Genomic DNA, 27,292 nt, shown 5'->3' on the forward strand with positions numbered 1-27,292 from the left:
AAACACCTAGTAAAAAATACTGTGGGTTGTGAACTGGTAAGTTCCATCAACACTCACGTATTTTGGCCTAGGTGATATGTAACGGGTTGTTCAAATTTGGTTCTGAGGTTTCCCCGCTGGGTGATGTAACAAGACCTGGCGAACACACTGATGAGAGCCCATTGTGTTAGCCAAAGTCTTATTAACCATCCAAAACGGGAAGAATCGTCATTACCTGAACAACCCGTTTAACCCTTCACGTGTCCGTTGTAGATGAGTTCTTGAACCCGATCAACCCCGCAGAGCACGTATAAGGGGATATTAGACCTGATCCCACCAAAACTGGGAAGATCTATGTCCGTTGTAGATGACTTCTTAGAACCGGTTGCAGATAACTTCAAAGAACCATTTGTCTTTTAAATCCGGGGGTCTGCCCATTTTTTTTTTTTAAGCTGTAAACACCAATGTTGTAGAAAATATGGTTAATAAGAAAACATTGTGTATACCTGGGTGGAAAATTGTGACTTAAAAACAGGTTCAAAACGTCTTGAAAATTCCTTCGAAAATCGTGAAACGTCTCAGAAGTCTCAAAAGTCTCAAACGTCTCAGAAGTCTCAAAAGTCTGAAACGTTGAAAACCGTGAAACGTCTTAACAATTAAATAAAACATTAAAAAAATTTAAAATCAAATATTAAAAAAAATAATTAAGCTTAACGGCTAGCCACACTCAAACGGCTCAAGCCATTTCAAACGTCTTGAAGCCACTCTCAAACGTCTCAAGCCATCTCTAAAGTCTTAGCCACTTTCAGACGTCTTAAGCCGTCTCTAACGTCTTAGCCAAGACGTCTCAGCCGTTCAAGTAAAATGACAGGGTTGTGGGACACGTGGCATTATGTGATTGGACAGCCGTCAAGACGTTGATCCTAAGTTCAGACGTCTCCACGAGACCGTTGACCAGGCTATTTTTGATGCTTTGACCAAGACGTTGACATTTTGGCGATTTTCCCATTAAAAAATATATAAAGTTATATGATTTCAAAAAAGAGTTATTGGATTTTAATAATCCTAAGTTTCACCTATTGGCCGATAATAATCTTAATTTTAAAAATTCCCTCCAATGATCCTAACTTGTAAGAATTTGGCTCCCATTGATCATCTTCTAACATATAAGAATTTGACATCCTCAATAGATTCAAGTGCACCTGCAGCCTTGTTAATTGATTTAAGTGCACATGCAGTCAAAAAGGATCGTTGGGGGCCAAATTCTTACAAATTGGGATCGTTGAAGGAAATTTTTAGAGTTAAGATTATTATCGACCAACAGATGAAATTTATAATTATTAAAATCCAAGTCAACAATGATGGGAGGTTTTCATTTTACCTCTTCCATCCATTAATTTTTCTGTGTACAAGATTGATGAACAAATATTTGTTTGATGATCATTTACTTCTATGAAAACTTCAAAATCAAATAAATGAATGTTAAAAAGTTTTAGTTAGTTTTGATATTTTTGTGGTTCAGAAAACATACATCGCATTTTTTATTTATATACAGTTAAGGTTTTCAAAAGAAGTCATGATAATAATTATTTTTACATCACTATCCATGTTATTTTAAGTTTTTATATCTATAGGCATGATATAAACTAAATTATTTCATCTATCATCATAAATGTTGAAATGTAAAACTAAAATATCTCATCTATCATCATAAATGTTGAAATGTAAAAACATAATTTCATTTTATACTAAAAAACGGAAATTTTTGTTGAGCATCTTATTATTCTAGTATGGGCTTTATTTTTGCGTTCAGTTATGATGATGGATACACAATATTCTTTCATGACTATTCAGATTAATTATTATTCGGACACAGATGTATAATTTTATCTTAAAAATCATTATGATTTTGTTATACTACTTTAGTGAGATAAAGAAAACAGAAACAAAATTTGTAAAGGAACCTAAGCCACCAAGTTTGCCTTGGATACAAGGTAACCCAGCTAAGCTCTTAGAGATGTGGACGAAGCCCAGAGTTTGAATGGTCCCAAGTTAACTATAATCAGCCATTGACCCAATTAAACCTCTTTCTAAACTATTTTAAACCACATGTTTGTTTTTTAAAGTTTATACAGGAAATATTGTATCTTTAAATTCATTCTCATCCCTTTTTTTTAAGTCTAATACACCTATTGTATTTAAACCTTACTAGACATAAATATATAATTAGTATACAACTCGAGTTTAAAACATGTAAAGGTAAATATTTAAGGGTGACAATGATTTGGACAAAACAAATTTGCACGGATTCATTACCTTTTTTGACGAAACTCATTTTGACATGTCACCCCACCTTCTCATTTTACCAGGCTTAGTAAAGATTAAAAATGCTCGTTTGCTTTGAGCAACGAAATCGCGAATCCATCCATCGTTTCACTGAATTAGATAGCAAATCTGTGATGAACAAAGACAAGGACTTGACAAAAAGAAAGAAAGAAAGTGACAAATCAAAAAAACATGCACATAGAATTAGCTTAAATATGGTGATTGAAAATAAGAGAAGCAAAACACATACAAAAATATCCAATTGTAAAGCACAGAATCTCCTCAAAAATCTAAACCATTGAGAGGGTGGGTGGGTGGGTGGGGGGGGGGGGGGTGGGGGTTGTAAGATGATGATGACGATTATTATTATTATTATTATTATTATTATTATTATTATTATTATTATTATTATTATTATTATTTTATTTTTATATATGAGAAAGGTCCGTTAGGAAGCACCCTTTATTGCGAGAACCAGTGTGAACACAACCAAAAATATCTAAAAAACAGACAAAAAAAATTTTAATATTTTTTATAAAAATCGCTACTTTTCGTTAATAAAAAAATAAAAAAATTGGATACTAAAAGTAGCGATTTTTATAAAAAAAATTTAAAAAAATTATGTGTTTTTTAGATTTTTTAAGTTTTTTTAGGTTTTTTTGGGGTTTAGCTTTATGGTTTAATTTTTAGCATTTAGTTTGGGGGTAGTTTTTTTAGGTTTTTAGTGGTGTAGTGGGTTTATTTTGTTGTGTTCACATCGGTTCTCGCATGAACCCTACCGATGTGTGTGTGTATATATATATATATATATATGACCCTAAAGTAAGTGGGGAATACCAAATTTGGATTCTGAGAGCATCAGAAGAAAGCAAAAAACAAGAAGAAAGATAAAGATCCTTCCCACATGCATAGGCAGCAGCAGCAACAGCATACACCTCCCGTTGTCCCCATGTACATGCCCACTATAATAGAATCACTTCCTTTTTTGGGTAAAACCTTATTCCAGAGGTTATTCATTCACTTGTACTTTGTGCAAGCAAGTTTGTACAATGCTCTTCTGGAAAAAGGTCTAGCCTTTCTTTATAAAGCACCTGTGTCTTGCTAGTTGCAAGTGGCTGTGTGTCAGTGTGTGTATTCATCATCCATTTGCACAGAAATAAATGACATTTACCAGGTTCCTAAATAGTATGAAAAGTTGATCAGTTGATGTTAAACACATAAAACACCAAAAATTCATCTTTTTTTTTCTCTTTTTTTCTTCTTTTTCTTTCATTTTTTTGTATCATTTCTAGTATATCATATATGAGTAATTACTTACAATTTATTTGTGTAAATATTCAGGATGAGTGACTATGGAGTTGCAGAAATAACATGGGAAAATGGTCAACCAGCCATGCATGAGCTTGGAAGGACCAATGAAACACTAGAATCCATTGTTCATCATGCTACAACATATTACAACCAAAGTCAACATCAAGAGTTTGACCTACAAACAAGTCAAATTCTACCAAGAACATACAATCTAAGCTCAAATGTTGCATCTTCCAGTGGGAATCGGGTCGATACCGCGGGCCCGAGTTACCTAAAGAAGCGGCCCAGATCATCGGCTATTGTCCATGATCAATGTGTAGGAAATTTGGGTTTGCAAGAAGATAATGTTAGCAACAGCAAAGATAATGAAACTACTATGATGACATGGCCTTCATCCGACTCGCCTAATCAGAGCTTGAAGAGTAAAAACACAGATGATGATTCTGCTTGTCAATATGGATGGGTAAATATTTTCAAACACTTTTAATAAATAAACTTTTTACAAGCAAACTATACTGGTTGGTTAATAGTTTCTTGATATTGAACAGGAAAATAAAGAAGAAGAATGCAGGACTGAGGATGAAACAGTTCGGTCTCGATCGAGTAGGAGAAGCCGAGCGGCTGCTGTTCATAATCAGTCCGAACGGGTAAGTTGTTTGTAAGTTTATTTTATAAAAGAAAAGGTACTATAAGTATAAAAGTTTAAAATTTTAAAACACTAAATGTGATCTTATGTGATATATCGTTATTTTAGCGACGAAGAGAAAGGATTAACCAGAAGATGAAAGCTCTACAAAAGCTTGTGCCTAATGCTAATAAGGTCAGAATTTAATCTATGTGTTTCTTAACTTCTTTTTTGCTGTTTGACTTTTAAAGTCAATCCTACCAACTTCCATATCTAAAATTATTATTCATTTCTTGAATAATTTTGCACCAAGACCTATCCATATATAGAAAATAGCATAAGGTAAATTGGGTTATCAAAAAAGATTGAAAACTATGATCACTTTTCATCCAGATTTAAAGTTATAAATTAGTAATTTGACTTCATAAGTCAACAGTGTGAAAAGTATCTAAATTTGGAAATTGTTTATACAGACAGATAAAGCTTCAATGTTGGATGAAGTAATAGATTACTTAAAGAAGCTTCAAGCACATGTGCAAATAATGAAAAACATGTCAGTTCCACAACAGCAAATGATGATACCGGTACCACTACAATTGCAGCAACAACAACAACAGCAGCAGCAGTTTCAGATGTCGATGTTAGCCCGAATGGGAATGGGATTAGGCATCCAGATTGGTATGCCCCCGCCAGCTCAGAATCCCTTCATGGTCCCACAAACAATGATTAGCCCCCTCCACATAAGCGCCACGTCACCACCAGCAATCCACAACCGCCTACCCACCAACACCACAGTTTCTTTCAGCGACCCACATAACGCGCTTCTAGCACAAGTATGTCAAGAATAAAAAAAATGTAATCCGAGTTTTATTTCAACTTCAAAACGATTAACCATTTTACGTTTAATTTATTTATCGGTGCAGCATATAAATATGGATATGTACAACAACATGGCAGAGTTCTACAGGCAACAGGTCAACCACGGAAAGTCAATGGGCACGAGCTCATCTCAGCCAGACCATGTTCCGGGCAAGTGATGATAAAAAAAAAGCGTCTTGTAATTATTGTAATAAATATATAGTTACAACCTAAGTATGCATTATATGATGATCATGTAAAAGTTCTTTTTGGTGTCTTTATCATAGTATTTATTATGCTGGTTTGTTATGTTTTGTTCCAAAATATGTTACGCCCGTGAAAGGTGTCATCTTTAGTGCACATAATACAACAAGGAAAGATTGCTGATATAATATATATGATACAGATTGAACACTATATCAATATTGATAACTAAAATCTAAAACACAAAAGCCATTGGATAAGTTAGACAAAAAGTGGGGTCAGACCATGGATTCCAGTGATTTTAGACCACTAGCTAACATGTCCCATAAAATTGGATCAACAGATTATCCCCAAAAGATTTGATATGGGTTTTCAGGACCTCAAAAAAGATATGAAACTGAAATAAAATATAGAAAATGAAAAAGGCTGATAGGATAATATAAATAATTGGAAGACTCAATCTAAGTGTTCAATAATGTAGAAAGAGTTTGAGTTTCCATGGAGTTATGAGGTTGTTCCCAGCATTTATTCACACAGGCTGGATTCATGTGAAATGATTGGATGTATCTTGTACTATTGTGTTGCCAGATACTAACATTTACTACATGGATGGACTCCACTTCTTTTGTCAATCATTTCAACTATCTGTCTGTCTGTGTTACTTCATACAACAAAACATGCCCTTTCCTTGCTTAATGTATTATTATGTAAACTCAATAACCAACAAGGTACAAGTTTTTATGCTCAATATATAACAACATACATATAAGGTTGAGTTGTGTTGAAAAGAAAAATTATATTGCCTAAAAGTAGTAAAAAGGAAAAGAACACATGGTGTTTTAATTTTTTAGGCGTGTGACGGTGTTTTTTCTTATGTGAATATGGTGTTAGATTTATTTCTTTTTTCACATGGTATCAGTTTATAACACCATGTCTAAAAAATTAAGACTTTAAGACACCATATATTAATTTCTGACACTTTTTAGCCTTATCCCAAACCTAGATTATCATTTTTAGGCATCGGGTTGGGATTACCAAAAACATCCAAAACTTATAACTTAGACCACCCGTAGTGGAGGTTTTTTGGCGTTTTTTCTCCAAAAAAAGCCCAAACACGCCTCGGAACATCCCCGGGGGCGTTTTTTTTTAATGGTGGGGCGTCCTTTTTTAAACGTCTTCACTTGTTTCTTTGGCCAATAAGACCGTTGCCAACGGTCAAAACTAACAGCTCGATTATATTATTATTATTATTATTATTATTATTATTATTTCACTTATATATATATACTTCCATTACACCCAATTTTATACAAACCAAAAACAAAAACCTACACATACAACCTCAAACTACAAACCATTTCTATAAAAAATGGATTCCCCCACGTCCTCGTCTTCCGTTGCAAATTTTTATTACAAAGAGTTTTTAGCGGATGAGGGTGACTCAGCCGATGAGGAGGTCGAGCAAGAGGCGGTTACGAGTGCATGCGAACTCGCGGCGCGGTATATGAAGCATTGTAGCCGGCCTCAACGTGAAAATTTACCAAGAGAATATATTGAACGCGTTCAGCAAACAATCGGTTGCTGAAAGATTACTTCGATGAAGCGCCTACTTACCCAAACCCAGAAGTTTTTAGGCGTCGTTTCCGGATGAGTAAACGTTTATTTTACGCATCGCTGAAGACTTGGAAAACAACTTTGATTATTTTAAACAAAAATTGGATGCGAGATGGACACTTGGATTCACTAGTATTCAAAAGTGTACTTCAGCGCTACGAGTCCTTGCGTATGGGCATTGAGAGATGCTTTGGGGTTCTTCAACAACGGTGGCATTATTTGAGATATCCTTGTCGTGCATGGACCAAAGAATAAATAAGAGATGTTATGTACGCTTGTATAATCATGCATAATATGATATCGGAAGACGAAGAAAAAACAATATGCCAAAACTATGTACCAGAAGCTGTTCAGGAATATCCCCAAGCAACAATGTAAGACAGAGTGAAGAATGCACATGAAATGCGGTCTGAAACCGCACATACTGCGTTAGCGCTTGATTTGGTTCAACACGCATGGTCGGTTCGGTATATTCCAAACGAGGGTGAGGAAGAAGCGGATGACGAGGAAGACGAAGATGACGAGAATGGTGAAAGCAAAGACGAAAATTAAGACGAGTAGTATTATGTGTTTGTGTTTTATTATTTATGTAATTTTTATTTAATTAATAAAATATTATTAGTTTTAATTTGAAAAAAAAAATTAATTAGGTAATGATTGGTTGGGGCATTATACCACTACACCCGTTTTAAAATAATGCCCCATAATGCACACATGCTAACTATACCGACATATGACATAAAACGCCCAGAGTGGACACATTCTATACTCTCTTAAATTACAAAGTCGGTGGCCAATGCCACCGACAAAACAAATTGTTTGCTTCATGGCCGGCCCTAGGGTGGGCGGAGAGGACCACCGTCCAGGGCCCGATATTTTGATGGGCACGTTTTTTATGGAAAAAACCCGATATGTATATGTAAAATATTTTTTTATCGGGTACATCCATACAAACACCAACATAGGCACCCTTACAAAACTATTCTTATGGTTTAGATTAGTTATTAGCCCCTTTGGCATTAGGTTTAGACTTTTTGTGAGCCAAATACTCAATTTCGTTAAGGCCTAAGGACACATTTTTTCGAGCTCGGACAGGGTACACGAATTCTCAGGACCGGCCCTGGTTTGCTTTTTACTCTTTAATTTTGGGTAGTATTCTTTATACTCTCAACTTTGGTATAGTTTTTTTTTATCCCCGATTTTGTCAAATTTCATTATTACCCCTTAGCCCTTAAGTTTACGAAATGTAATTTTTAACACCATTATGAACTTTGTAAAATGTCACTTTAACCGAGAGTTTTTGGCTTGATGGTATAAATTTAAGTCAGTCGGGTCGCATATAATATGTTACGATTGTACGGTATAAATTTGATTTGCGTTATGTTTTGATCCAATCGCAATGTAGCTATATGTTACGTTGAGTTCAACCGTATACGTCGAAACACGTGTTTTCATAAGGTTAGCGCATCACATAACACTTTGACTAATCCGTTCCACGTTTGCAATGTACCCGCGCCGCAACACGCGCGGGTCTTATTACTAGCTATATCTTAAAAGACAAAGTCGGTGGTACTTTTACAAATAGTTTGCTTTTGACACTCCAACTTTGTGGTAGTTTTTTTTCAGCCCCAACTTTGTTATACTTTCTTACCCTTTCTTAGCCCTTAAGTTTAGGATATGCAATTTTTAACCACTTAACTTTTTATGAACTTTGTAAATGCCACTTTGATTCCCCCGAGAGTTTTTCGCTTGACGATATAAATTTGAGTTAGTCGGGTCACGTATAATACGTTATGATTATACGATATAAATTCGATTTACGTTACGTTTTGATCCAATCGCAATGCAACTATAGGATACATTGATTCAATCAGATACGTCAAAACGTGCGTTTTCATATGGTTAATACATCACATAACGCTTGGACTAATGCATTCGATATTTGCGAAGTACCCGCGCCGCAACGCGCGCGGGTCTTATTTACTAGTTAATAATTAACACATACATATATAGGAGAATAAGAGATGGGTGTGTTAAATGGGAAGCCCAAAGCCCAAATACTATCCATTCAAATGGAGACTTCGCTGGTTCTCTCACCAATTTTATAGGCTTTCTCCATTTCTTCTCTTATACATACTTATGTCCACACATTGAGATCCATTAGTAAAAGGAGGGTGGTCCTCAAAGCCTCGGAACCCCTTCTAACGGTTTATTTTCGTATTGACAGCCAGCCCAAGACTGGGTTCGGAAAGACGAGGCACAACTCTATAGTCCATACAGTCGTCTAAAGTATCACATATGTGGGTAATTACCGATCTCACACTGCTACTAGGATCCAAGTCTAGCTATGTGATTTTTGTTAGCAACAGTTATCAAATCAACTACACCTAAAGGCATAACATCAGTCAGGTTTTATAATAATTAGTTTTATTTTAAATTATCAGTTTTATCATTTATGTTACTTCTTTTTAATTTTAATAGCAATCCAACCTGCTTTTAATTCTAAACAATTGCCACCATTCGACTCGAAGTCTTGAACCCTCGACCTCTTGAGTAGGGAAATCATATTTATAACCTGGATACCATTAGGCCAAACATCATTTGGTTATTATATGTTTTACTTAACTCTATCTTGACCGAACTTTACTTCTAGTACATTTCCGATTTTATATAAACCTATTTTATGTGTTGGTTGGATTATAGAGTACAAAAGGGTGTAATTTAGGAGTAGATTAGAGAGTGTGAGTTGCTAAAAAGAAAAAAGAACGTGTCGCTAAGTTGAATTGAAATTTATATTACCGGTACTAGAATAGTCTATAAACAAAGGCTCATTTATAATATTCCAAGGAATGTGATTACTCATTTTAAATTTTGAACTTTTTCGCTTTTCACTTCACATATATGCAACATTTTGCAAGTCTACCATCCGTCACACACGTCACATATACGCGACGCTTTGCAAGTCTATCATCCGTCACATACCCAACAACCTTGTGGGATAATGATATCGATCTAGTTTCAAAGCCTCACACACTAGTTATGTAAAATTGTGAGGGTTTGGTTTTTTAAATGTATGAGATGATTGTCATATGACATTTAAAAAGAGAAACAGGATGCTTTTTTAATAATGTTTGTTTTGGTTAAGTCTAAACACTCTACCAGCATACATACTATTTAATAAATTTGTTAACACACCAGCTATATTGCCTATTAGAAAGATTTAAACATTACCATCAAAAGTCCAATTTCATAAAGTAGAAAATAGAGTCTTCTTTTTACAGGCCTTGAGAAGCAACATGACACCTGAAGCTTTATGTTTACAACCCAAAGATACAACAAGTTTGAAAATCAAGAACCCGAACCCACCTCAAGTTATGATTTCTCTTACCAGCCAATCAAGACTCGGGTACGCGAAATAAAGAACAAGAAAAGACGGAAGAGCAAACAAAATTGTGATGAGAATATACACAGCCAAGATGATTGCACTTGCAGGTATTGCATATAGAACAATCAGTAGAAATATGAACACCAGTGGAAACTTAGCCGTTAAGTGAACAAAGAAGATTAACGACTTACGGATGGTCGATTGCAGTCTCTCACCATTCACACCATGAGATCCATCATGATGGTTGAGTTCACCAACGCGTGGCCTCGCCAGACTGTTACTATGGCTACCTGGATTAGTGACCAAACCTCGAGTCCACGACCAAGCAGGGCTCGGTGCGTGGTCAACACAAGAAGACAAATGAGATTTGACTCGGTCGCCATTCAAGCTCTCAACCATCCAAAGAAGAAAGTAATTCTTCCTTGGGAACTTAAGATTCCCTTTATAAACAAGACGGAACGACAACAGGTTGCACCACGGGCACGATACGAAAAACGGGAGCTGGATTGGAAGAGTGGGTAGTTTGACAACAGCCCATTGCAGCCCAAGAACACAGTTTTTACAGAGTGTGTGTCCGCACCATAAAACATACGGAACATTTTCCACTATATTGAACGATTCCCAGCAAATCGGACACTCTAAACCTTCTTCCCTGCTGTTATTTACCGAGATCTCATCATCAGAGCAGTCTGAAGAAGCTTGACCAGGCCTTGCAGAGTCAATTCTCGACCTAGATGAACCCGTAATGGCTTTCGACCCAAAACCCCACATGTTAAATAAACAGTATACCTTCTTCACCTTCTACAGACTTAACAGCAATAGCTGCTCACATCCATGCCTGCAACATCAAAACACGTTACTCAATTCCAATTTGTTTCAGATTCCTATGTTTGTTTATCAAACTAACAAAGAGACATAAACACCATTCACGAGTGACGTCCGAAACTGAACCAAATGTCAGATAAAACAATGCACCTTCAGTAAAGTATGAAAATAAAAATTGTATACATAGTTTTAAAAAGCGAGTCTAGGCGCGAGGTGCACTTAGAGGTGAAGGTCCACGCTTTTTACTACATAAGACGCGAGCTGTACGTGAGGCGCAACTGAGGCGCGATTTTTGACAGAAAAGCTGCCTGACGCGCGCCTCTTGTACATGGCGAGTTTTTGTATGTTGTACATATAGGTTTTGTGTTCGGTTTAAGACTCTGTCATGTCACCTAGGTGCGCTTCTCGCTTTTTAAAACCAAGATCGTATAAGGCTTGCTGTATGCATCATTACAGTTAATAAACAGCTAAAATAATAATCTTTTCCAAAAGCAAAAAAAAGGCCCAAATTCCCCACGTTGGAATCGAGAGAAATTAAAACGAATCAGAATATATCCAGCATAATAAGTGAATCTAATCTAATCAAAATCGTAAACATATTAATCATCAGCACAAATTCAGAAACGTGCATCCATCTCTTTTTCCTAATTTTCATAATCCAAATAAAATTAAAATAAAATCCAGCGTTACTAATAGAAAACCTAACCTGTGATTCGGTTCCCTATAACTAAAACAATTAAAAAGTTAAACGGTGCCGAAAAAACGAAAAGAGGCGTAATCGGATGAATGAATTGAAGCAAAAATAAAGATGGTTTTACCTAATAATAATAAGAATATGAAGGCAGTGGCTGAATTAATTAAACGGTGAGATTGACATATGATGATATATGAACACACGACCGTCGGCCAAGAGATATGACAGCGACCACTTCGAGACCACAACACTCTGAACAATGAAAAGGATCTGCTACATCGCAACCTCACGCTAGTTACCTTACACCCGTGCCTGAAATGGGGCTTGTAATCCATGGGCCGGCCTCATAAGCTCAAATATATTAAGCCCTAAAAATTTTCTTAGGTTTTTTTTAAGAGTAATCTGCCAAAATGGTCCCTAAGGTTTGGTCACTTTTGCCACTTTAATCCAAAACTTAAATCTTTTGAATCTGGGTCACTGTGGTTTCAATTTTGTTGTCATTTTCATCCAAAAGCAAAATCTAGTCAGATTTTTCAATTAACATCTAGTTTTTTTTTCTTTTTCCTCCCTTTTAATGAAAGACAAAATGGTCAGATTTTTTTTTAATTTGTAATGATAAAACGTTAAAAAACCATTTTGGTCAGATTTTTTTAAATTTGTAATGATAAAACATTAAAAGACCATTTTGCCCTTCATTAAAAGGGAGGAAAAAGACAAAAAAAAACTGGATGTTAACTGAAAAATCTAACTAGATTTTGATTTTGGATGAAAAATGACAACAAAATTGAAACCACAGGGACCCATATTCAAAAGGTTTGAGTTTTGGACTAAAGTGACAAAAGTGACCAAACCTCAAGGACCATTTTGACAGTTTACTCTTTTTTTAAACTTATTCTTTTAATACCACCTACTTGTTATTATATAAATATTAGATTAGGGACGTGTGTATTAAACAGATTGAATATTTTTTTTTTAAATATTAATTTTAAATAACATGTCATGTGGCTCATTAGAATTTAAAAGTTGAAATGTGACGTCGAATATTTAATATGAGAAAGAGACGAAATTAATAAATAAACTGACTATTTCCTAAGAGTTTTGAAAGTTCTACAACTATTTAAGGTTCTGAAATGAACTCAATCTTTTATTATAAAAGATTATATATTTATATATTGTTAGAGTATTGCATAAACTTTTTTGCTATAGGTTATTATTTATGTATTTTATTACTACTTGTATTATTATTTATATTTTTACATTAAAAGTCTAAAATGTTAGTAAAGCCATGAATTATTGATGCTTATTTTATTATAATTCAATTTAATTAATCCTTATTATAAAGCAAAGACATGATAATTATAAATGGAAAACAAAATAGTAAAAGATAAAATTCGTGGATTGTAGGAATATATTTTTTATTTGAATGTTATTCACAAATATTAACTATATCTATTTATTTAGGGTAAAAGATAAAGATAAAATTCATGGATTACAATAAAATATTTTTTACCATGTTAGAACCTCGTAGATTATACAAGCTGAATAAATATAATTTTATATACTCAGTGATAAAAAAGTTACATTTTTTAAAACATGTGTATTGTACGGATTGAGTTAATTAAATAAGCATGAAAAAAAAAGAAATAGTTAAAAAATATATAAAATACATAAGAGATAAGTGAAAAGGAAAATAAAATAATGATATAGCAATAATCAGTGATATTAATATTAATAAATAACCTGTTATATTGAGATAAGCGAAAAAGAAAAGAAAATAAAATAATGATATGACAATAATCACTGAAATTATTAATATTAATTAATAACCCGTTATATTGAGATGAGCGAAAAAGAAAAGAAAAGAAAATAATGATATAACAATAATCGTTAAAACTAATATTAATAAATAAAACGTTATATTAAATAATATATAACGATCTATTTGTATTTATTATATGGATATGTTATATAACGGACTAATATCTAATCTAATTTAATATGTATATATAAAGAGATACATAATCATTTAAATGTTACGTGTCAATCACAAGTTTCTTTTATTATATAGTATAGATTTGAATCTTATTAATAAATATTATCTATATCTATTTACTTAGACGAGAAAAAATAATTGAGATCACCTCATAGAGCGTTATGTGTCCCCCATATAATTTACTTTATTATATTGTATAGATTCTTTTTTTACTATACTTACCATCCAACCACATTAATATTAATTTTTTTAAATCAGTCGTAAAAACTTTCTTCGTATTTATTCTCCGTTTTTTAATATTTAACCAACATAATTTTGCACTTTATGAGGCTTTTAAGTAAGAAGAATATATAATTTTGTTTAAAAAGCTTAATAATTAATTTCATATTAATTTAGTTTGGTTAATGAAACAATAACTATATTTAATAAAAAAATATGCATAAATAAGTAGGAGAGAGAAATGAAAAAAACAAAAAAGTAAATGTCCTTACTAAATGACATGTGTTCCGCATGAATTTTTTTAAGGCACCCGGGGCATAAGGGTTAACATGGGCGGGTACCCCCTACTCGCAACCTACACACCGCCGCCGATGGCGCGGGTAGGAGCCGGCGGGTAGGGGTGGGGTTGGTAGAAAGGCGCTTGATTGTTGTTGTTTGTTTGAATATTATGAACGGTCGAATTAATTATATATTGATTTTTTATTTTTACTTTTAACAGTATAAAACCATAACTAAATCACATCACAATCACAAAAATTTAATCAGAAGATAGCAGCCTACATTATTTTTTCGATGGCGCTGAGCGAGTCGAATTAGAAGACACGAGAACATCTAAAAAAGTTATGTGTGGCATGATCGTCATAAAGCAAACAACTTTTTGTTTGAAGATTGGGCGTTTAGAATGTACCACAACTCTTGTAGTGCTTTTCCGAATTGATTTCAAAGTGGAGTTGGATTGGGCATTTAGAATGTACCACAACTCTTGCATCGAAAACTTTGAACAATACTGCACATTTCACGTAAATCAAGTTTTGACAAATCTTTTGGTTTCTCGTTGTTGGTATGATCTTCCCACCATTATTTCACTCGAGGAAGCACCAGATTTGAAAAACCTTGAGCACTTGAGCTAACCATTTGAGATTTTGATGGTTTTGACACTTGCGTTTTTTGAGTGTTTTTGTTTTTTGAGAGCTAGAGAAGTGATGTGATTGAACCAATAAACCTAGTACAAACCTTGGGAACCAAAATGGCCAAAAAAAAATAAAGTTTTAACGGCTAGAAATCTGGTTAACCGGATATTTTTCGTAAAAAGAAAAACAATGGTTATAAAATCGACATCTGTTTAAAAAGGGTAAACCGGTTTGGAACCTATGGTTATTTATAAACCTAAACTGGTTACAAACCAGTCCCGGTTACTAGTTTAATAACCGGTTAGGATGTGAACCTCTAATAGTAGTGAACTAGTGTAACTGTGTAAGAAGGAAGAACATGATTTTGCCATACCCAACAATGTTCAATCATTCTTGCTTCTTTCCTAATTTATATTATTAAATACATCTATCACTACAAAAAGCTTCAGAAGGTCCCCATTTGAACCCATATTTTCTTTTCAAAAGCATGGGTTTGGTTGAGTGGTTGTGTCACACCCAAAAGTTTAAAATGAATAATGTGGTTACAAAAAGAAAATAGAAGCGGTCGCATTTATTCAGCTGAATTGGCAGAAGCTCTACATGAAATCGTATAAAACTAGTCAAAAGCAAATTGAGATTTTTTTCATCTATTGAAACTTTGTTTATTATAGTTTACATTTTTTAATTATCTTAAAGTGAATCTATTGAAACAACATATCCGCACGAGTTTACTTGAAACATCTCTGAGGTATATTAATACTACTTTTTTTTCGCAAATAATATTAATACTACTTATAACACATAAACCAAATCTCAATCCACAATTAACTAAACTATTTAATTTTGAATGGAAAATCCGTTAAGAGTTAACTACAAATAACAAACCAACAAGCATGAAACAAACTGATTACAATAATAAAATTGGGATGGTTACTCTTGTTTTCTTTCCTCGAGGACTTCAATTAAATATTACAATTGCTAATACAAGTAGGTGGTCCAGAAAACGAACGGATTATAAGTTCAAATCTCATTTTAGACATGAAAGTATCGAAGGCGCGCAGTGACGAAGCTTGAGATTTCCAACCGAGAGGGCGAAAGTCACCGGACCTACAAATTTCTATAAAACCGGGGGTCGAAAACGTATACACCCAAAAATTTCTATACGAAAACTATATACTCTCCACTACTGAGCGAAATGTTCGAGGGGTCGGTCGCCCCTCCCGCCCCTTGAAAGCTTCGCCGCGTGACTCTTTCTTGTCTAATAACACTTGTGTTGCGCCGTTAAAAAAATAACACTTTTGTTGCGCTAATAAGGCATAGAAAAGTAGGGTCGGGATATATACTAGGAAGTTTATTTGACTAAGAAGGTTAGAAAGTAATATTGACCATCTATTGAGTAATCAATGACTTAGATTAAATGAACGTGTGGGTTAGTTTAGGGGTCTCCTCCGATTCCCCCCATTTTTTCAACTGTTAATAATTTTTTCATAGGACATTTTTTTATAAAAATTGCACCATAAAAACGAGCATTTTTTTAATCTTTAAAACGAGTATACTATTGTTATACTTTAAAAAATCGAAAACCCGGATACGTAAAACGCAATGGTAAAATTCAGGTCGTAAAACGCAATTTAAAACGGTAAAACCCAAATCGTAAAACGCAATTTGCAAACACCGTTCGTAAAACGCAATTCACAATTGTGATTTAAATATATTCTCCTAGCCAAGCACTACTTTCTCTCATCAGTATCGATAGATTGTTTGTGGTACCAATTGAATGCTCTTCTTACAATTCTACCATTATAAAACGGTTATCATTCACATAAGTAATTGTAGTTACCGTTTTCTATGGGAATTAGTGGTAGCAAGTGAGATCAAACTTGGGCGAGAGAATTCTCCAAAGAACATGGAAGATTAGAAGCCCTTACAACACTTCTTAATTTTGATTTTACTTCTCTATTATATGTATTTAATTAAAGGAAGGTCGGTGGAGCGATGTGACACCAACCAATCTTCAATTTTAATAGATAAAAGGAAGGTCGGTGGAATCATGTGACAAAAACCGACTTTCAGTTTTAATAGATAGTATAATATAATATAATATAATATAATTCCTGATATTATCCCCACCTTATTTTTAGTATTATTACTATTTTTGCATGAGAGTGTAAGTTATCGTTTGTTTAGGTATAATTATTTTATATTTATATTTATAATAATAATAATAAAATAAATAAATAAATAAATAATTACTACTTTCTCACGATATCATTATCATTTAAAAGTTTAATTTATATATCTGAGTTTTGATTTACATTTACCTATACAGGTTGTGCTACTCAGTCTTTATATATAACTAGGTTAGAACCCCGTGTAATACACGGGTAACACGGGTTGAATAAATGTGATTCTATATATAGAATAATAAAATAATATATCTTTAAAAATCTAATTTATTACATAGGTTGAATAAATGTAATTTTATTTATTAAATAATAAAAAAGTTATATCTTTAAGAAACCCATGTATTGTACGTGTTGAGTAAATTTAATTTTATATATTAAATAATGAAAAAACTTACATTTTTAAGAAACCTCCTGTATTGTATGGGTTGAGCACATGTAATTTTATATACTAATCAATAAAAAGTTATATCTTGCTATATCTTTATATACCCTGTACATTATACAGATTGAATAAATCTAATTTTGTATACCACATAATAAAAAAAGTTATATTTTTAGAAACCCGCTGTATTACACGAGTTGCATAAATGTAATGTAAAAAAAGAAATTACAAAATATTAAAAAACAAAAAAAAGGTAAAATGTCCAAACTACGCTTGTTGAGTTAAAGTTACTTTTAAACGGAGTTAGCGAATTGGATGGAACGGGCAACAAACCTAAACCTAAACGGTCTAGTTGCAAAAAAAAAAAAAAAAAAAAAAATATTTGGATGGATATGACAAATTTACCGAATGAGCATGGACGCTTTCGCATTTTACTCTTATTTTTTACAATCAGACACATTTTTAGTTAATTAAAAGATCGATTCCGGATGTTCTAGAAATCTCTAACTAAGTTTGTTTCTATTGATTTTTTTTCTAGGAGAGACTAAATTAAAATTAAACTAAATAATAATTATCTATAAGAGATTAAACTAAATAATATTTAATAGAAGTATTATCTCTAATTAATTAGAAGAGATTAATTAAACTAAATAATAATTATCCATAAGATATGGCCTAATATGATGACAAGTGTCCCAAAATTGGTTTCTTTTATTATAGAGTATAGATTTAACCTATTTTAATATATTCTTCTAGTCAAGCATTACTTTCTCTCATAAGTATCCATAGGTTGTTTGTGATAGCAATTGGATGCTCTTTTTGAAATTCTACCATTATAAAATATCTATCATTCACATGAGCAATTGTAGTTACATTTTTCTGTAGGAACTGGTCAAGAGTCAAGACCTCTTCAAAGTGGAAAGCATGTCGAAGTGTTTATGTTTCTCCATAAGTGAGAGATGTGAGAAAACACAAGTTAAGGATACCTACAATCATGTCATGTGTCCCTAGGATTTTTATTCATTAGTTATAGTAGATTAATTAGGGTAAAGTTATTGTATGTGAGAAGTGAAGAAAGAATTTTTTTTACTTTATTATTATTATTTCCCTATCTTGTTAAGCACATATTTTAGTCGTAGAATATAAAAAAAGTTATGTATTCACACTAGTATAATAATTATGTAATCACTCTAGTGTAATTGCACATGGAAGACGGTCCGCAGCCAATTAGAGATCACCCGGTTTTCAAAAACACGTTTAATCAAAAGCTAGACGCTGCAAAATCTCAGTATTGTGAATCACTCAGGTTCTATAGAGCAACAGATAAGCAAGTTTATGCCAATGATGCAATTAATGATCTGAGCAATGATGTATATACACAATTTGCTCATCCTTCCGGAACAGCCTTAAGTGAATAAACTTAACTGAAAATTTTAAACATTTTAAATAAAAACATGAATTAACCAAAATACCCTTAAGTGAATATATTTAACTGAAAATTTTAATCTTGTTAGTACTAAAGGACGTAGAGTGTAATGGGTTTTGCAAATAAAAGATTGTGACTATAATTATTAAAGTTAAAGGCTATTCAGTACAATATGGTACAAACATAAAAGATGAAACATGTAATTTACCCTAAATTAAAATAAGAAAAGAATAAAGTAAATACAAAATAAACATAAGGGTCCACCATCCCACCAAATGCATCATTTTTCCTCTAAAACATTTCATTCAAATGCAAACCCCTTTAATGTATTCCTGATACAAACCATCTAATTCAAATCTGGATAGGCTGAATTTTAGGAGAGTCAAAGTCAAAAGACTGAATTTAGGGGCTGAAGTTTAAGAAGTAACTCTTTTATTTTTCATTTAAGTATTTCATTTCATATTCTAGTTTGGGATGTCTTGTTTATCTGGATTATCTAATGTTTTTGTATTGGAGATTAGCCCCTCTCGAATCAGGCCAACTATCTTAATATTTCAATAAATCAGCCTCTTATTTTCGAGTACCTATCAATTCCCCTCAAATGCTAAATATGCATGAGCCAAATCCAAGCTAAATATTTGTATTGAAATTGATGTTTGGATATTTATTAAGGAATATTGGATTTTAATAATCCCAACTATTCGCTGTTGGCCGTCAACAGTCTCAACTTTAAAAATAACCACTGGCGGTCCTAACTTTTAACATATTGGCCTTCAATGGACCCTGACTAACAGAACCCTAACGCCGTTAGTCTCGGGAAAAATGTTTTTCGGCCGGAAAACTCAATTTTGGCTGAAAAACTCAACATTTTTGTCTCGAACCTCTTTGTAACCTTATTATGGACCTTCGGGAACCTTTTTCTATTAAAACCCCTAATTATTAAAGTCGTCGGAAAATTTCCTTTTTGCCGGAAAACTTCTTTTTCGCCGGAAAACTTATTTTTCACCGGAAAACTCAACTTTTTGACCGGAAAACTCAACTTTTTGACCGGAAAACTCAACATTTTCGTCCCAAACCTTTTTGTAACCTTAGATCAGACCTTTAGAAACATTTTTCTGGACAAAAACGGATTTCCAGCGACCAGAGACTAACGGCGTTAGAGTTCTGTTAGTCAGGGTCCATTGGTGGGCAATATGTCAATAGCTAAGACTGTCAATGGTTATTTTTTAAGTTGGAACTGTTGGCGAGTAGTTGGAATTATTAAAATCCAATATTCCATTTATTAAAGATATATAGATATCTATATGTCACTAATTTAGTTGATTGTCGAATACTTGATTCCATGGAAAGGGACGGCCGGATCGGTCATTTTTATTTTGCTTTTCTTTTCTTAGGTTTTAACGTGCATGCGTGGACAGACTATAAAATGTTTTGGTTGGACATCCTTGTCAAAAGCCCACTACACTTTTCTAAAATTAAAGTTTCTTTGACCCTTTTTTTCTTTTTCCGGTCACAACCAAAAGGAACTAGTACTAGTCATATATTTGACCAGTGCCATCTTTTACATTTTAACTCTGGGTGAACATGCCTAGCCACTTATGACTTATGAGATATTTGACATGGGTGTTTACAGTTTGGTTTGAAATCATGAAACCGTTTAAATCGGTCATCAATTTGGTTTTACAATCGGTTTTTAATAAAATTTTCAGTTGGTTAGTTTCGAAAATTTTAAACCGTAGTGAAGGGTTTGGTTTACGGTTTACATGGGAAATCAACCCAGGGTAGGACCTAGCTTGTTAATAGGGGTTGCCCTCGCTACCCCTTGACGCTCCAACACTAGTGTAAATTTTAGAAAAATTTAACCATTTTTTCAATTTCGTTACCTCTATGAGGATTTTCTAGATCCACCACTAAACCAACCTTTGAAAGTGGACCGGATCATTGGGTTAAGATATATTTCAGTTGTTTTTAATATGGTATATTAGATATATTTAGTTATTTTTATTTGGCTTAAATGATACAACACTACATTAAATGGCTAATATAATATAATATAATATAATATAATATAATATAATATAATATAATATAATATAATATAATATAATATAATATAATATAATATAATATAATATAATATAATATAATATAATATAATATAATATAATATAATATAATATAATATAATATAATATAATATAATATAATATAATATAATATAATATAATATAATATAATATAATATAATATAATATAATATAATATCTTTCTATACTAATAAACAAAAAATATACTTTTTGGACACGTGTCACCCTCTGGTAATTTCTCACCCTTATTTTCTTATTTATCTCTTTTAATAAATAATAATAATAATAATAATAATAATAATAATATTAAACATCAATTTAACTAAATCTATTTATCTCTTTTGTTTAATTGATTTATTTTTTAACTCTAAAGTTTCAATCTTTGGCAATTTAAGTCTAAAGTTTCAATCTTTGGTATTTTAACCCCTTTGATTAATTTGATTTTTTACTTATAATTCAAAAGTTTTCATCTTTTGCAATTTAACCCCTTTATTTTTTTACTTTCAATCCAAAACTTTTAATCTTTTGCAATTTAATCTCAACATTTTTTTTTACTTTCAACTTTAGTCTCTTATATACTTTTCATCTTTCATAAGTTCTCCGTTTAACGTGTCGTTCTAAATTTCCGACTCAACACGCCGCAACGTGCGTATGATGTTCAACGTTTTTTCATCTATTTTTTCCTGTTTGACATGTCCGTCGCAACGCGTCTATTTTTCCCCATTTGATAGGTCTGTCGCAACGTGCGAGTTAGAGACCGACTTAGTTATTTTTTCCTTGGTTTTACACACAGGCTCGTGGTCATGTGAGAAACATTTGCCTTTCATCTAACATGATATATAACTATTGAATCGCCCGCCGCATTGCGGCGGGTGATAAATCTAGTATAATATAATATAATATAATATAATATAATATTGGGCTGCTCATTCGACCTTGTGATTTTTGTGTGATTCATGTTCCCATTTTGTGTTTTTGTTTCTACCTTTTATGTTTTGTGTATATATATTCTAAAACTGTAAAAGTAAAGTGGAACCAAACTATTAGTAACGGCTCAATTTGGTTCGGTGTTAGTTTTTTACGGTTCAATTTCGGTTTTCAGCGATAAAGAACCGTTACTAATGGTTTGATTTAAAAACAATAAAACCGGACCACAAACACCCTTAATATTTGATATCTTCATACTAAAAGCTTGAATCGAGTTGAACAAAAGCTTAAGCTGTCACATCCCGATTTCCACGTGTCTCACCGGTGGGCCCGGTGGGGGATTACCATGACGTGGTTGGCAACATAATAGTCAAACAACACAATTATATGAATGCACAGCGGAAGCAAAAGGTAAAAAATATTACAATCCGAATATAAGTAATATCCAGTATTACAACGGAGAGTAAAAAGATCCACAGGCGTATCGACAATAAAACAGAAACAATAGTTCAACAGACTTTGACATCTAGAGCTTGCGAGACTTGAGTAATGATGTCTGGAGTAGCCAGCCTATTACGTCTAGCACCTGCACTTAACCTTTTTGGAAAATACGTCAGTTTACACTGGTAAATACAACTCAACTGACTCGTTTTGAAAAGAGTTTGTAAATTGATTTGAATGCACTTCGGCAAAACTATCTTTATAACTTGGGACAATTATTTGTATATAATCTTGTATACAGATTTACTTATTTGTCGTCCATTAGTACCGGTTAGAAGAGCCGGTTTAAGTTATCTGACACGCCACTGGTATAATGCCCACAAGGTAGATTCCTTTAGTGGATTACCAGTTTTTACATAATGCATCTGTCAGGTGTACGCCTACACCCCGTGCTTAGGTCGTGGCCATTTCGTAAAATGATGCCAAGGATATCCGGGACATGGTCATTTAACCCCAAGGGCCATACATCAAATAATATAGAACAAAGCGGGTTATGTAAATACATTAATCACAAACTGATTTAAATGACTAAATACCCGACCAAGCGGTACTTTTATAGTACCGTATCCCAAGCCCGTATAGGGAAATAAGTTAAGAGTATTTACCTGAGCAAAGTATAATTCCAATACAATAAATGTAAGTACTTTTACTGGGCTCCTAATCTGGAACGAAGGTTTATAATAACCTATTAGATTTCTAACGGGTCTTTAATTAAGCCTTACCTTAGACCGGTCAGTTTCAAAGGATAATTACGGTTTAATCGCGTGAAAGGCGAAAACCGGGAATGGAATGTGATTTTGACCCAACAAGTTTGAAGACTTGTTTTATATGGGTATAATAACCACACTCTGGATTTTGGGGTCAAAACAATATGGTTTGACCCGTTTCGGCTAGTTTATGTAAACTAGTTACATAAGCCGAACCGTGCGCGCAAAAGGCGCAACGGGTAACCGTAAGAGTCTTACACTGGTTTCCTAAGTCAATATGCTTTAAAGAGGTTGTGGTATCAGTAGGATACCTTCCATAATGCCCGTAACGAGTTTAAATCCATTTTATGCCCCGTAGGGGTATTTCGGTCCTTTTTAAAGATTAATAAAGAGGTTTCTGAGTTCTACAGGAAATCTGAGTTTCTCGAACAGTTTATAAAGTCCAAAATACCTTATTTATTATTTAAAATCAGTAGCAACTGGAATCGGGTCAAAAGAACTTGTAGAACTCAAGTTATGTCTGAAAAGGGTATATTCGGTAATTATCGAACCGATGCCATAACCGCAGGTTATGAGCAGGTTAAAAATAATTTAAAATCTTTAAAAGTCCCAAAATATTATTTTACATAAGTGTGTAAAAGGTTTGATGTTGAAATCTGGGTTTAGATAGGCGTTATGCTAATTACGCTATTTAATTACTAAAGTTTCCGTAATTTGCGCTATTTAGCATAACTCCTATTCTGGACCTCGGATTGACGTGAAATTTTAGGGACATGCTTAGAAATCCGTAACCAAGGTTATGGTCCTTTCACATGTCCGAAATTCTCGTTTTAAATTAACAAGGGCGTTACGGTCAACTTTTAAGCATTTAGCGAAAATGTGTAAAAGACTCGGACAAACAACGAACCGGTCACAGATGGTTATGCCATCATGTAAACTGGTCCTAAGAGAGTCCTAAGACATATCTAAAACATACTTTAACGGGTCAGAACTGAAGTCAAAGCAAAAGTCAAAGCTTTGCGACTTTCGGCTCCGAACCTGGTCAAAACAGTAAATGGTCGGATCAAACAAGCTTAGACTAGTTAATATACTTCTTATCATGTTTTGTGAGTGTTAAAACAGGTTACACACCATCTACATTACTGATTATGCATAAAATCGCAAAATAGCATTTCTATTGACTTTTTCTAAGCACGTTTGACTCGACATTCGGACTAGTTAGAGTGGGAATCAGAGGGTGCCTTTTAGGGGTTTAAAGCCCACATGATTACCAACTTATAACTACCATCGATTCGACAAACCACTGGACCATTTGTGATTTATTGCTAAGTCAACCGTTAGTTACGACGGTGTGACTTCTAAGCTAAAACTAAGTGATAACTCAAATAAGAAAGGAGTAGAACACTTACTGAAGTCCTATGCACGAAATGTGACCACTTGAGAGAAAGTTTGAGCTCCAGAAGTGATCCAAGAATGCAGATGAAGGTGTGAACAATGGATTGCAACTTATGGCCTTTTATAGTGAATTTCTCACCATAAGAAGTTGACACACAACTCTACCACTGACCACAACTCATCAACATGTGTCCCTAATGCTTAGGGATTGTTTAGGGGTCACTTGGAAGGTTTTAAATGCATTTCATGACATTTAGAAGGCTGAACAGGCAAGTTAAACATCTTTTCTGCATCTGTGACTGTCATGCGGCCCGCATTAAGGATCAAGCAGCTCAGACGCGGGCCGCCTGAATCCTTAAGTCAGAAAAGGAATCCTCAGGTGGCTCGCGGCCCGCATTAGATTACTTGTTTCATTAACGCGGCCCGCCTGAGGCCTGTAAATCAAGATTTTCAAATCTTTTGCCATGATGAGCCTGACCTTTCGGTTTCGAAGGGGTAACTTTGCGATTTGGCGCTCGATTATTTAAGAATAAGGGCCTCGTGACTATTACCCGCATTGTTAAGTCCCCGGTTAGTTTAATTACTATCCAAAAAGCCTTAACTTTTATTGTTGACGCTTTTAACCCCTCGCACACAAATTTGATCATAACTTTCTCGTTTTAAAACGGAACTTCGCGGAATTTATATCGTATATTCTAGTGAGCGCATTTTACTGTTACAAAGTCTCGGGTTCGTCAAAGGGTCACTCAGAGGTATAAATTAAACATGTTGACACATTTGACCCCCTGTAGTTTGTAATCTCTCACTTTCTTCCGCGTTTCGCTCCGTACGATCCATGATTTATTCCTTTGAAGGTACGAGCATCACCTAGGGCTACTATACAGTATATTTACCCCTCGTTGGCATTTTTAACCCTCGAATTTACATACTTTCAAGGTTTGTCAACTTTAGTCCTTTATTTAGTATTTCATACCACGTGTAAACTCATGACACGTGTCAACACATTATTGGACACAAAATTTCGAGGTGTTACATAAGCCTAAATTTCGTGGGAAACTATAAGTCAATTTATTTATACAAAAAAAACAAGATGTATCAAAATTTATATTGATGGTAAATGTTAACCTTTACTCCATATACTTTGGTTTATCGTTATGTGCGGTGATAGCTACCTTAAATTAGTGAGAATAAAATGTTTAGTTTTAATAATATATATTCTTTTATTAGTAACTTTGTTATAAAAGAAAATGTAACCTAGTGATATTAAGGTGTTAAAAACTTGAAATAATATTTCTCTTAAAGTGATGAGGGTTCAATCTTTAAGTAAAAAATGTAATTTAGGGGGAGTTGTAGTGTATGAGTTGTTCAAATAAAAGTTAAAATAAAGTAACTCCATTTGATTTACACATATAAAAATACAAAAAATCATTATTAAGTTAAGAGATACAGAAATACAGAGAAAAAAAACAATATTTTTGATAAAAGTGAAAGACAACCACAGTTTTCAAATGTTAAAATCGTGTGATATTATATATATATATATATATATATATATATATATATAGGGGAAGGTTCATTTCAGAACAAATTTAATATGAGAAGAAAAAGAAGAATAGGTATATTAGTAAAATGCTATTTCATTTATAACTTATATCATTAATTTTTCTCTCTTTAATTAATTAGTCAATTAATCATTAATTATCCTACATATAACCTATAAAACCTACACATATCAAAATGTTCCTACATATACCCTACACATTATAGAATTTTATCATACACAGTGGAAATTTATCCTACACACCTTGAAATATATCCTACACAACTTGTAATTTATCCTACACAACTAATAATTTATTCAACACTTTAAATCAAGTTGTTTTTTTTTTAATTTGAAAAAAGTATATATTTTGAAAAGGAGTTACAAATTTAATTTAGCTAGTTATTAAAGAGGAAAAATACAAATTAATGATTTATGTAAGTTTACCAATATACCCTTATATTAAAATTAACTACAAATATTAAATGAAGTAAAATGAAGCATTCTTATTGGTTGAAACTTCTTCTTTTTTCTTCTTACAAAAAAATTCTTCTCATTTGAACCCTCCACTATATATATATAAACGGGATCAGGAAAAAACGGTAAAAATTGTGAGAAACGGTGAGAACGCTTCCTGGCCGAACACGTGGCGTGGGGCATGATCAGGGTCCGAGGGGGTTTTTTTTTGTCTTTTTAGTATTCTTCTCCTTTCACGATTTTTCGCGTTTAACATGCTTCTTTATTTTTTGCGTGCAAGATAATTTTGGTGTTTTGTAGATTTATTAATAATTTGGCGTTTATTGTTTTTTCTCATATTTCTTCTTTTTGAGTTAATTCTTTTTGTATCACATAGTTAATATTTTGGCGTTGTGGCTTTTTTCCATGTCATTTTTGGCGTTTTATATCTTTTCGTTAATAACTCATTACCATAGATTAATATTTTAAAAAATTACAATAACTCGAAAATCAAAATAATCTAATAGTCTTCCGTAGGTGGGATTACATCAGAGATGTACCCATCGCTTTGTTCTTCACTTTCTTCAGATTCTTCATCATCAAATTTCATTTTTGCGTATAACGCCATTAGCTCGTCTTTTCTTTGCTGCAGCCTATTGATGAATATCACTGCATCCTTGTTTTTTGGATTTGAAGGTGTTAAATCACAGAGTTGTTCAATGATAGATAGCAACCCCGTCTT

At 33.2% G+C, this 27,292-nt stretch overlaps 2 protein-coding genes across 5 annotated transcripts; one reads left to right on the forward strand and one right to left on the reverse strand.

Moving 5' to 3' along the window:
* The first annotated feature begins 3,125 nt into the window (after window positions 1-3,125).
* On the forward strand, window positions 3,126-5,407 carry LOC110879708 (transcription factor PIF7). 3 transcript variants are annotated; one of them, XM_022128221.2, is made up of 6 exons: window positions 3,126-3,255; window positions 3,646-4,078; window positions 4,164-4,262; window positions 4,370-4,435; window positions 4,714-5,073; window positions 5,164-5,407. In XM_022128221.2, exons 1-6 carry the CDS (start codon window positions 3,209-3,211, stop codon window positions 5,275-5,277), a joined length of 1,119 nt encoding a protein of 372 aa, XP_021983913.1. In that variant the 5' UTR covers window positions 3,126-3,208; the 3' UTR covers window positions 5,278-5,407. The 3 variants fall into 3 exon arrangements, with proteins under 3 accessions (XP_021983913.1, XP_021983915.1, XP_021983914.1); XM_022128223.2 differs by lacking the exon at window positions 3,126-3,255 and adding an exon at window positions 3,281-3,371; XM_022128222.2 differs by lacking the exon at window positions 3,126-3,255 and adding an exon at window positions 3,345-3,478.
* A 4,736-nt stretch (window positions 5,408-10,143) lies between these two features.
* LOC110879710 lies at window positions 10,144-12,107 on the reverse strand. Of its 2 annotated transcripts, none has more exons than XM_022128225.2 (2): window positions 11,945-12,107; window positions 10,144-11,139 (listed from the first exon to the last, which is right to left on the reverse strand). In XM_022128225.2, exon 2 carries the CDS (start codon window positions 11,070-11,072, stop codon window positions 10,284-10,286), a length of 789 nt encoding a protein of 262 aa, XP_021983917.1. In that variant the 5' UTR covers window positions 11,073-11,139; window positions 11,945-12,107; the 3' UTR covers window positions 10,144-10,283. The 2 variants fall into 2 exon arrangements, with proteins under 2 accessions (XP_021983917.1, XP_021983918.1); XM_022128226.2 differs by having other exon boundaries at window positions 11,833-11,958.
* Between the last annotated feature and the right edge of the window lie 15,185 nt (window positions 12,108-27,292).

The sequence above is a fragment of the Helianthus annuus genome, chromosome 9 (assembly GCF_002127325.2).
Source record: "Helianthus annuus cultivar XRQ/B chromosome 9, HanXRQr2.0-SUNRISE, whole genome shotgun sequence".
NCBI lineage: Eukaryota > Viridiplantae > Streptophyta > Magnoliopsida > Asterales > Asteraceae > Helianthus > Helianthus annuus.

Bases quoted from the DNA above. Each gene is read 5' to 3' on its own strand.
- LOC110879708 (XM_022128221.2), top strand. From the start codon at position 3,209: ATGCATAGGCAGCAGCAGCAACAGCATACACCTCCCGTTGTCCCCAT. The intron at 3,256-3,645 runs GTACATGCCCAC...GTAAATATTCAG, and splicing joins ACACCTCCCGTTGTCCCCAT to GATGAGTGACTATGGAGTTG. The intron at 5,074-5,163 runs GTATGTCAAGAA...TTATCGGTGCAG, and splicing joins ATAACGCGCTTCTAGCACAA to CATATAAATATGGATATGTA.
- LOC110879710 (XM_022128225.2), bottom strand. From the start codon at position 11,072: ATGTGGGGTTTTGGGTCGAAAGCCATTACGGGTTCATCTAGGTCGAGA.